The following is a 10,350-nucleotide window of genomic DNA, read 5'->3' as shown; positions in this document are numbered from 1 at the left end:
TATATAGATGGAACCAAGTGAAAGTCTTTGTACATTTAGAAATAAAAGTTTCTAAAATCTGTAAACATTCTAAAATAGGTCATAGATGTGCCTTTTTCCAAGCTTAAACACACTTACCTTCTGCAAAGTGCATTGTGAAATCAGTAGAGCTGTTGTTTTTATCAGGCTTGGAACCAGAAAGAACCAGATCAGAGTTCCCATGTTTGACCACATCTTGAAGCACAGGACTAATCAAATGAGGCTGAACATGCCAAGATAGCAATCAGCCTGCCTTACCACTGCAATTTTGACTTCTGTTTGAAGTTGGTTGAAAGTGTCCTCTGCATAGACCGATGTCTCACACTTTGCCTGTTTAGAAAGATCAACATAAAAGGTTATTGATCAGCATGCATGGGCAAGCCCCACTGAAACTCTGAGTTGATGAATGACAGACAATAGTTGTTGACTAGACATGATCTGTGTGGAAGGTTACAAGCTGTGTTGTGGTTAGCTCTCCGTTAATGTCTGTTTTATTGATTTCTAAAATTGCTGGAAAACTGGAAGAGAATTCTCATGTATGAACAAATTCCAAATCCCAGTACAGGAACACGATGTTATCCAAGCGGAGTGGGACACAACATTACAGAAATACTACTACAGCAATAACCAACAGTCAATTTATGAGATTACTCAATGAATTTATATCTAGAAGCTCTGTTTAGACTTTCTGAGACAATGCTTTTCAATTTTTGTCAACCACATCATTGTAGCTAATCATTAAAAAACAATAGTAGCTATATTAGTAAAATTGGCATAACTAATATTGATTTGTAAATAACTGAATAATTAAATATTTTCGGTCTGGTACAAACTCTTAACTCTTTTATATCTCAGCAAATTTGCAAATGATTTATTAATGATATTTGGTGGGTCAAGAAGTCTGAGACCACATTTAAAATCTGGGATTATGGGAAATCCGATTCATTTCTGTGAATCGGTTCTTTCAGTTCAATGAACTGCTTAAAAAATGATTCAGTGATTCTATTACATCATCACGACGCTAACAAAGCCATATATATATATATATATGCACATATTGATGTTTACACCGATTTTCTCTATTAATAAGGGTGTTAATTGTAATTTCCCAATCCCAATTCCAGAATCCGCCCGTGAACGAATCGATTAATCAATTAATCAATCAATCAATCAAACTTTCTCGTAAAAAAAAAGGACTCTAACGATTCGGACATTGCTCTCAAAATCACCTACATTTGGCAATAAACAGATGTTTGCACATGTTTTTGCTTGCATTCTCGAATCGTGTTGGATAACAAGATCACGTTTTGCACAAACTGGATTTTATTCAGCTCTCACACGCTGCTGTCATTAAAACAAAAGTGGCAACAAATGCTAAGGCGTTCGGAAATTCATGTTAATTTTCAGTAAGCGTACACTCAAATTGTTGTACTGATCATGTAATTTGTAATTTAAAAAATGTAATTAAAGAAATGCAAATCAGAAACATGATCTAAAATGTCGATTCCTACTGTAAATCTACTTTACGTTTCTATATATAGCCTAGTTAGTAGTAGATTGTGCCATTCTATGCGACACGGGCCAGGATTGTACTTTAGTAATGTCGCCCGAGCTTTTATTTTGAAAATCGGCGTGTTTGTTGTCGCGGGCTTCGCGCTGCTGAATGAGGGAAGCGCGTGCGGCCAGGAGGCAGTCTATGGTAAACACACACAGCGTTGAGGGAGTGGAGAGGGTATGTCTGTGATGCCGAGAGACCGAAACAAAGCCACTACCGTCGACACGTAAAAGAGCCCATGTTTCTAACTGGACAACGATTAATTGTTTAGCTCACTCGATGTCAACACATTAGCGGCAGATGAGCCGTGGTCTGTTGACGGTTGCTCGTAGCATTAGCAGCGGCGCGGCGTGGTGCAGACCTAAGTTAGCCGACACTGTTAGCATCTGCTTGTTTTTACTCCCGTCTAATCTGACTATCCAAAACTGACTGTAAACACATAAATAGGACGTAGTTATGTATTTTCACTTGCGTGAAAACGATATAGCAATGATATCGCACGAGTGTGTGTGTGTGTGTTTGTTGCTAAGGGCCGTGTGAAGGTACTGTTTGTGTTTAGTCCGTCACGAAGGTGGATATACGTTACATGACGGTTGCAGCGAATTCAAACCGTTACCGCGGTTATTTTTAGTCAGCGCTTAGCTGAGATCTTTCCGTGGCTCAAAACGCACCGAGCTCCCTACCTAGACAGCGTTTTTGGCCCAACCGCACGTTAGGAATGCCTAAATAGGCGACTCGGGTGGTTTTGAGACGCTGCCCTTAAAGGGATAGACCTAGAAATGCGGTTTGTTACTCCAATATCGTTTCCAGAATTGATCACGTCTGTTGTTTTTTTGTTGAACTGCCCCTTTAAGACCGATGTGCTGTTTATATGTTGTTGCAGGCGCGTTTTGTTTTTTCAGGAGTGGGGTTTGGGTGGGTGTGTAAGTGGACACCAGTCCAGACTATGTTTGCATGGCTATATTTAAGTGCTGGACAGATAGAGGGGTGATAGTTTTACATGAGAAGTACAGTGCTGGGAGTTAAACTAGCTCCTGGCCTGCTGCACCTGTCACCAACCCCGCCGAATACAAATGTCTTGGGAATATATTTTTTTTATAGTATTGAGTGTGTGTAATAATTTGTTTCGGTGTCCTCTTCTCCTCCAGATTTTCTATTTTGTACATACATTATTTTGTATATACTGTTTATGATGACTTCAGTGGTCACTGATGCTGCCAGGGGCAATCGGGACAGAGCCCTACCACAAACCACACACACCTCACAGCCACAGAAACAGATACAGGTGAGCCGTACAGGGAGAAGAGAGGAGAGAAGGAAGGCAGAGGCCGCGGAGGTCCAAACAGACGTGGCCGAGGTGCCAGCCACAACCAGGAAGGTGTGTCTTTTTGTGTGCTTAGTGTGTACATGTCCTAACTTGCGTGTATGGTTTGTGTTTTAAGGCGAGGTGTCTAATGAGACACAATAATGAGCATAATAATGTTGTTGCGGTGATTGGAGATCAGGCGTACAGGCATTCACTGTTCTTGGACTGTTTTTTAGGGCGGTCGGAAGAGAACGGGTTTGATTCAGCTCCAGGAGTGAGAGGAGGAGACCGTGGGCGCAGAGGGAGAGGTAAGTGCATTATATGCACTCCAAGACATTACTGCTCACTAATACGCTGCTGCCCCCAGACAAGGTTTTTAAGTTGATTAGCTGCAAAAAACGAGCTGTCGATTATTCAGAAATATGTTGAAAACTAACACTACTAGAGGTCGACCGATAGTGGATTTTGCCGATACCGATAGCTAGCTTGGACCACACTGGCAGATATCGATTAATTAACCGATAGTTTTAAAATTTATACTGAACAAAAACTAAAATAGTGCTTTATTAACAAAACAGTACTGAACCACTAGTAGTAGTAGTAAAAAACAAAATAATAATAGTAAATGTTGAAATTAACACTCTAACAAGGAACAATACTTACACAGCTTTCATTAATCTTAATGCTACAGATGGACTCTTATTTTAAAGTGTTACCATTTAATTTCAACTGTCATGCTTAAAGACGCACATCTTTAAATATATACACAAAAGCTATAGCATTAAAATGATATACATATGGATATTGTATGTATACTCTCAGACTTGAACTGCTTCTATTCTTGAACACTTGATGATTATCTAATAAAACTAAAAGCGCAGCGCTGAGTCTAGGAGAACTCACCGGTATCACACACACTCCGGACGCATCGCGTTCAACTCGAGCAGCGGTCTAAAACAGTTTATTTAATCACCAAACAGACACAAGTTTACTTCAAGAATGAACAATTTGGCATGGATGAGTTTGAAGTTCGGTGTTTAAAAAACGGAGCAAACGGAAAGAGAAAGCGCGACCTATATTATAGCTCTATAAATGAAGCACACAGACTTTATTAGAGCCACAGAAAGACAAACAATTCATTATGTACATTAACAACGATTCGGGACCAATATAATGTAATTTAAAGGAAAACTATGTGAATGGCGCTCTGTAGCGCAGCAGGATTTTCTGTCGGCTGCATTTAAATCCGCGTCTGAAGTTCCCGCTCTGTTCAGCGTGCAGTATCTAGTGTCTAAACAAATAGCACGTTCTGTCAGTGATTTCAACCACTAGAGGCCGCTCTCGCACTGTAACGACAGCAGACCCTTCTTAGCCACTCCAGCAATGGACTTAACAACGATTCGGGACCAATATAATGTAATTTAAAGGAAAACTATGTGAATGGCGCTCTGTAGCGCAGCAGGATTTTCTGTCGGCTGCATTTAAATCCGCGTCTGAAGTTCCCGCTCTGTTCAGCGTGCAGTATCTAGTGTCTAAACAAATAGCACGTTCTGTCAGTGATTTCAACCACTAGAGGCCGCTCTCGCACTGTAACGACAGCAGACCCTTCTTAGCCACTCCAGCAATGGACTCAACCCGGAAAACTATCGGCATGGATTTTTGTCGATAACCGATAGTTCCAGCAATCAACTATCGGTCGACCTCTAAACACTACCATTCAAAAGATTGGGATTGGTAGGATTTTTTGTGTGTGTGTTTTTGATCAACATCTCATTTGTCCTAAAATACAGTAAAACAGTAAATATTGGGAAAAGTTATTACAATTTAAAATAACAGTTTTCCAGGTTAAATGTATTTAAGTGAATTTTCAGCTTAGAGCCACAGAAAGACAAACAATTCATTATGTACATTAACAACGATTCGGGACCAATATAATGTAATTTAAAGGAAAACTATGTGAATGGCGCTCTGTAGCGCAGCAGGATTTTCTGTCGGCTGCATTTAAATCCGCGTCTGAAGTTCCCGCTCTGTTCAGCGTGCAGTATCTAGTGTCTAAACAAATAGCACGTTCTGTCAGTGATTTCAACCACTAGAGGCCGCTCTCGCACTGTAACGACAGCAGACCCTTCTTAGCCACTCCAGCAATGGACTCAACCCGGAAAACTATCGGCATGGATTTTTGTCGATAACCGATAGTTCCAGCAATCAACTATCGGTACTATCGGTCGACCTCTAAACACTACCATTCAAAAGATTGGGATTGGTAGGATTTTTTGTGTGTGTGTTTTTGATCAACATCTCATTTGTCCTAAAATACAGTAAATATTGGGAAAAGTTATTACAATTTAAAATAACAGTTTTCCAGGTTAAATGTATTTAAGTGAATTTTCAGCATCATTACTCCAGTCTTTAGAGTCACATGATCCTTCAGAAATCATCCTAATATGATTTGCTGCTCAAACTTTTCTTTACACATTTACACTGGTACAAAAAAATCAGGGCCCATATTCACAAAACGTCGTGAGCCTAAAAGTAGCTCATAACTCACCAATTTAGGAGAAAATCTTAAACTCCAGCAATGGACTCAACCCGGAAAACTATCGGCATGGATTTTTGTCGATAACCGATAGTTCCAGCAATCAACTATCGGTCGACCTCTAAACACTACCATTCAAAAGATTGGGATTGGTAGGATTTTTTGTGTGTGTGTTTTTGATCAACATCTCATTTGTCCTAAAATACAGTAAATATTGGGAAAAGTTATTACAATTTAAAATAACAGTTTTCCAGGTTAAATGTATTTAAGTGAATTTTCAGCATCATTACTCCAGTCTTTAGAGTCACATGATCCTTCAGAAATCATCCTAATATGATTTGCTGCTCAAACTTTTCTTTACACATTTACACTGGTACAAAAAAAATCAGGGCCCATATTCACAAAACGTCGTGAGCCTAAAAGTAGCTCATAACTCACCAAATTTAGGAGAAAATCTTAAAAATAATGGCCGTGTCAGTCCTAAATTTAGGACTCCTAAATTTTTGTTCTAAGAGTATTTCACAAAGCGGTTTAGCACTAAAACTAGCTCCTAAATCTGTGAAACGTTAGGAGTAGTGAAGAGGACTCCTATGTCACTAAGACCAAGCCACAAACTATCCTAAAATGACTGTTGCCAGCAATCTACCTCGGAATATAAACATTTTAGAAACATTTGATGATAATTAGCTTTTAAAAAGGTATCTGCTTTGGTTTGGAGGTTATCCCAATTTTTGATTATGTCCTTGTTTTCATTAACCAGTTGGGCAAGCAACGGCTGTTCTCGCATCCAATTTTGTTTTCTTTTATGAATGCATGTCCTACTATCTGCCATGATTATTCTACTCTGTTAATTAAAAGGCTGTTTATATGCCTATTGACTAATTGTTTACGAGAAGCATACTTATAAGAGGCTGACAGTTAGCTGAATATATACTCAAAGGGGGTCATATGATGTTGCTAAAAAGAACATTATTTTGTGTATTTGGTGTAATGCAATGTTTATGCGGTTTAAGGTTCATAAAACACATTTTCCATATAATGTACATTATTGTTTCTCCTCTATGCCCCGCCTTTCTGAAACGCGTCGATTTTTACAAAGCTCATCATTCTAAAAAAGCGAGGTGTGCTCTGATTGGCCAGCTATCCAGTGCGTTGTGATTGGCCGAATGCCTCAAGTGTGTGACCGAAATGTTACGCCCCTTAGCATACTGTGATGCCGTCTCCCAGCAGGACGAGACAAAACCAATAAAACCCATTACAAATTAGGCATTTGTTGCATCCAGTGGGGACATAATTACTGATTATAAGGACTTGTACTGTCTTTTTACGCGTTGCGTATCGCGCATCAGTGGAAAATTAATTAAATATAAAAAACTTACTTACAGGCTGTGAGTCAGATGTAGTAAGGACATCGGTAAAACAGTCCATGTGACATCAGTGGCTCAACTTCAGTTTTGTGAAGCTACGAGAATACTTTTTGAGCGCAAAGAAAACAAAAATAAAAAAATTCAGCAATTCTTCTCCTCCGAGTTACGTCGTCCGCCATTTTAGAGAGTATCACAACACATATGCTTTCCCCTAAGTATGAACAACACTGATTACGCAGATTACGTTCATGTGCGCGCTTTCTCCCCCGAACGTAAACAATGCTGATTACGTCGATTATGCTCTCGGGTACTCTCCAAAATGGCGGAAGACGTAACTCGGGGGAGAAGAATTGTTCGATAAATTGTTATTTTTGTTTTCTTTGTGCTCAAAAAGTATTCTCGTAGCTTCTCGTAGCAAAACTGAAGTTGAGCCACTGATGTCACATGGACTGTTTTACCGATGTCCTTACTACGAATTTTCATTTTGGGGGGAACTAACCCTTTAAGAGACATGAGACAGAAGACAGGCCTTTCCGATGACTCTTTCCTGCCCCATTCTTGCTCCCTCACTCACCATCTTCCCCTCTCGAGTTGCAGCTGCTTTAAACAACTCATTCGTCACATTTAGTGCCCTACAAACGTTGCTCAGAGTGACACAAATAGCAACAGATAGCAGTCTGAGATAGCAGAACTTGCTTTAAGCATAAAGGTTCCAAAGAAGAACCAACAAAATGCAATAGAAAAAACGTTTTGGGTTCACCAAAGAACATTTCAATTAACAGTTCTTAAAAAACAAAAACACTATTTTTATTATTGTGAAGAACTTTAGTTTTCCACTCAAAAGAATCTTTAGTGCACTGGAGAGTTTCCATGGATGTTAAAAGTTTCTCATATATCATAAACATGATACATATTTCCAAATATCATACACATGATAGTTGTTACTGTGGACAACTACATATTAGTGGTTACAGTTCTCTGGTCAACTGTGGTCAAAAATCAACTTCTCAGCCACTTATTCTGCACCAGTAAAAACGCTATTCAAACTCTGCAAATTGACTCTGTTTTGTCAACTGAATTGGGTGACATTGTGAACACGTAAAGTTAAGATGATGGCTTGCGGTCTGTCGTGTATTTTGGCAATATTTTGATTCTTAATCTATATCTTTTTTGAGCCTATCATTCACAGATCCCACCAGATGATGATTGCTTATCATCACAGCAAGTGCTCCTAAAAAGAAAAGTAAGCGTCGAGCCCTGCATCAGACTGATATTAGTGTGACCACAGCACACTTTCACAGCACTTTTTTTTAAAATTTAATTTAATTTTTTTATAAATAGCAATTCAATAATTACAAAAGAGAGAATGTAAACAAAAGTGTTAGTAAAGACTTTTATACTGTTACAGAAGACTTCCTAAACGCTGTTCTTGAGAACCTTCTATTCATCAAACAATCATGAAAAAAACGTATTAGGGAGTAAAAACATTGATATGGCTGCGTTTACACTTCAAGTCTTAATGCACAGATCCGATCTTTTGACCATATCCGATTTTTTGGCCCGCCTGTTTACATTGATTTTAGACATGACTAGAGGTCGACTGATGTATTGGTTTTGCCGATTAAAGGGTTAGTTCACCCCAAAATGAAAATTCTGTCATTAATTACTCACCCTCATGTGGTTCCAAACCCATAAGACCTTTGTTCATCTTCGGAACACAAATTAAGGTATTGATGGAATCTGAGAGCTCTCAGACCCTGCATAGACAGCAACGCAACTCTAATGTTCCCAGGTCCAGAAACATAGTAAGGACTTCGGTAAAACAGTCCATGTGACATCAGTAGCTCAACTTCAGTTTTGTGAAGCTACGAGAATACTTTGAGCGCAAAGAAAACAAAAATAACAATTTATTGAATCTCTCTTGAGTTATGTCTTCCGCCATTTTGGAGAGTACCCGAGAGCGTAATCGTCGTAATCAGCGTTGTTTACGTTCGGGGGAGAAAGCGCGCACGTGAACGTAATCTGCGTAATCAGTGTTGTTCACACTTAGGGGAAAGTGTGCGTATGTGTTGTGATACTCTCTAAAATGGCGGAAGACATAACTCGGGGGAGAAGAATTGTTGAAAAAATTATTTTTGTTTTCTTTGCGCTCAAAAAGTATTCTCGTAGCTTCACAAAACTGAAGTTGAGCCACTGATGTCACATGGACTGTTTTACCGATGACCTTAGCCTGTTTACATTGATTTTAGACATGACTAGAGGTCGACTGATGTATTGGTTTTGCCGATTAAAGGGTTAGTTCACCCCAAAATGAAAATTCTGTCATTAATTACTCACCCTCATGTGGTTCCAAACCCATAAGACCTTTGTTCATCTTCGGAACACAAATTAAGGTATTGATGGAATCTGAGAGCTCTCAGACTCTGCATAGACAGCAACGCAACTCTAATGTTCCCAGGTCCAGAAACGTAGTAAGGACTTCGGTAAAACAGTCCATGTGACATCAGTAGCTCAACTTCAGTTTTGCTACGAGAATACTTTGAGCGCAAAGAAAACAAAAATAACAATTTATTGAATCTCTCTCGAGTTATGTCTTCCGCCATTTTGGAGAGTACCCGAGAGCGTAATCGTCGTAATCAGCGTTGTTTACGTTCGGGGGAGAAAGCGCGCACGTGAACGTAATCTGCGTAATCAGTGTTGTTCACACTTAGGGGAAAGTGTGCGTATGTGTTGTGATACTCTCTAAAATGGCGGAAGACATAACTCGGGGGAGAAGAATTGTTGAAAAAATTATTTTTGTTTTCTTTGCGCTCAAAAAGTATTCTCGTAGCTTCACAAAACTGAAGTTGAGCCACTGATGTCACATGGACTGTTTTACCGATGACCTTACTACGTTTCTGGACCTGGGAACATTAGAGTTGCGTTGCTGTCTATGCAGGGTCTGAGAGCTCTCACATTTCATCAAAAATATCTTAATTTGTGTTCCGAAGATGAACGAAGGTCTTACGGGTTTGGAACGACATGAGGGTGAGTAATTAATGACAGAATTTTCATTTTTGGGTGAACTAACCCTTTAAAGAGGACCGATTACTTCCAGTTTTTAAATGAAAGTTCAGTCTATTACATCTACATTTCATTTCATGTGCAAGAAGATTAGCTAATCATAGGGCTGTGCGATAAAACGATAATGAAAATTATCGTGATATAATTTTCCTTGATAAAGATAACAAGATCCAGTGTGAAGCGCTTGAATTCAGCGAAGAACACAAATGAGTCTGTGATTTAAACTAGTTTAAAGACAGATAAAACGGTGCTGACAAACAGCAGAAACACTGTGCGTTACGAAACAGTCAGAAGACTTTAAATCTACAAATCGCCATCATTTAACATGAGTTTACTGTAGTAACTAGGGATGTAATGATTAACCGCGAGCCGGTTGAAAATCAATTCAAATATGTGATTAAAATCGGTTGAGATGCTAAACAAATCGCGATTCATTTAGGGGTAGGAGTTTATATGAATGCATGTCTGGGGGGAACTTACTGTCTTTAGAAAAGTTTAGATGGTA

At 39.1% G+C, this 10,350-nt stretch overlaps 2 protein-coding genes and 1 long non-coding RNA gene across 3 annotated transcripts in view; 2 read left to right on the top strand and 1 right to left on the bottom strand.

Moving 5' to 3' along the window:
- The window catches only part of LOC107548275 (A disintegrin and metalloproteinase with thrombospondin motifs 13-like), a 21,342-nt gene extending 21,009 nt beyond the window's left edge, over positions 1-333 (bottom strand). The window contains exon 1 of the mRNA XM_016228905.1: positions 118-333. Within this exon, the coding sequence (XP_016084391.1) occupies positions 118-201 (84 nt within the window). The 5' untranslated portion in view covers positions 202-333. The remainder of the gene's footprint in view (positions 1-117) is intronic.
- A 1,280-nt stretch (positions 334-1,613) lies between these two features.
- LOC107548274 (uncharacterized) lies at positions 1,614-2,849 on the top strand. The gene is made up of 2 exons (XR_001604456.1): positions 1,614-1,750; positions 2,722-2,849. It is a non-coding gene; the product is annotated as an uncharacterized lncRNA (long non-coding RNA).
- Positions 2,850-2,854: 5 nt separating this feature from the next.
- The window catches only part of LOC107548245 (ubiquitin-associated protein 2-like), a gene marked incomplete at its 5' end in the record, with an annotated part of 46,158 nt that continues 38,662 nt past the window's right edge, over positions 2,855-10,350 (top strand). Inside the window, 2 exons of the mRNA XM_016228879.1 lie at positions 2,855-2,951; positions 3,116-3,187. Of these exons, the coding sequence (XP_016084365.1) occupies positions 2,855-2,951; positions 3,116-3,187 (169 nt within the window). The remainder of the gene's footprint in view (positions 2,952-3,115; positions 3,188-10,350) is intronic.

Source organism: Sinocyclocheilus grahami, unplaced genomic scaffold (genome assembly GCF_001515645.1).
Source record: "Sinocyclocheilus grahami isolate Dianchi unplaced genomic scaffold, SAMN03320097.WGS_v1.1 scaffold345.1, whole genome shotgun sequence".
Taxonomy (NCBI): domain Eukaryota; kingdom Metazoa; phylum Chordata; class Actinopteri; order Cypriniformes; family Cyprinidae; genus Sinocyclocheilus; species Sinocyclocheilus grahami.
This window is presented reverse-complemented; position numbering and strand designations above follow the sequence as displayed.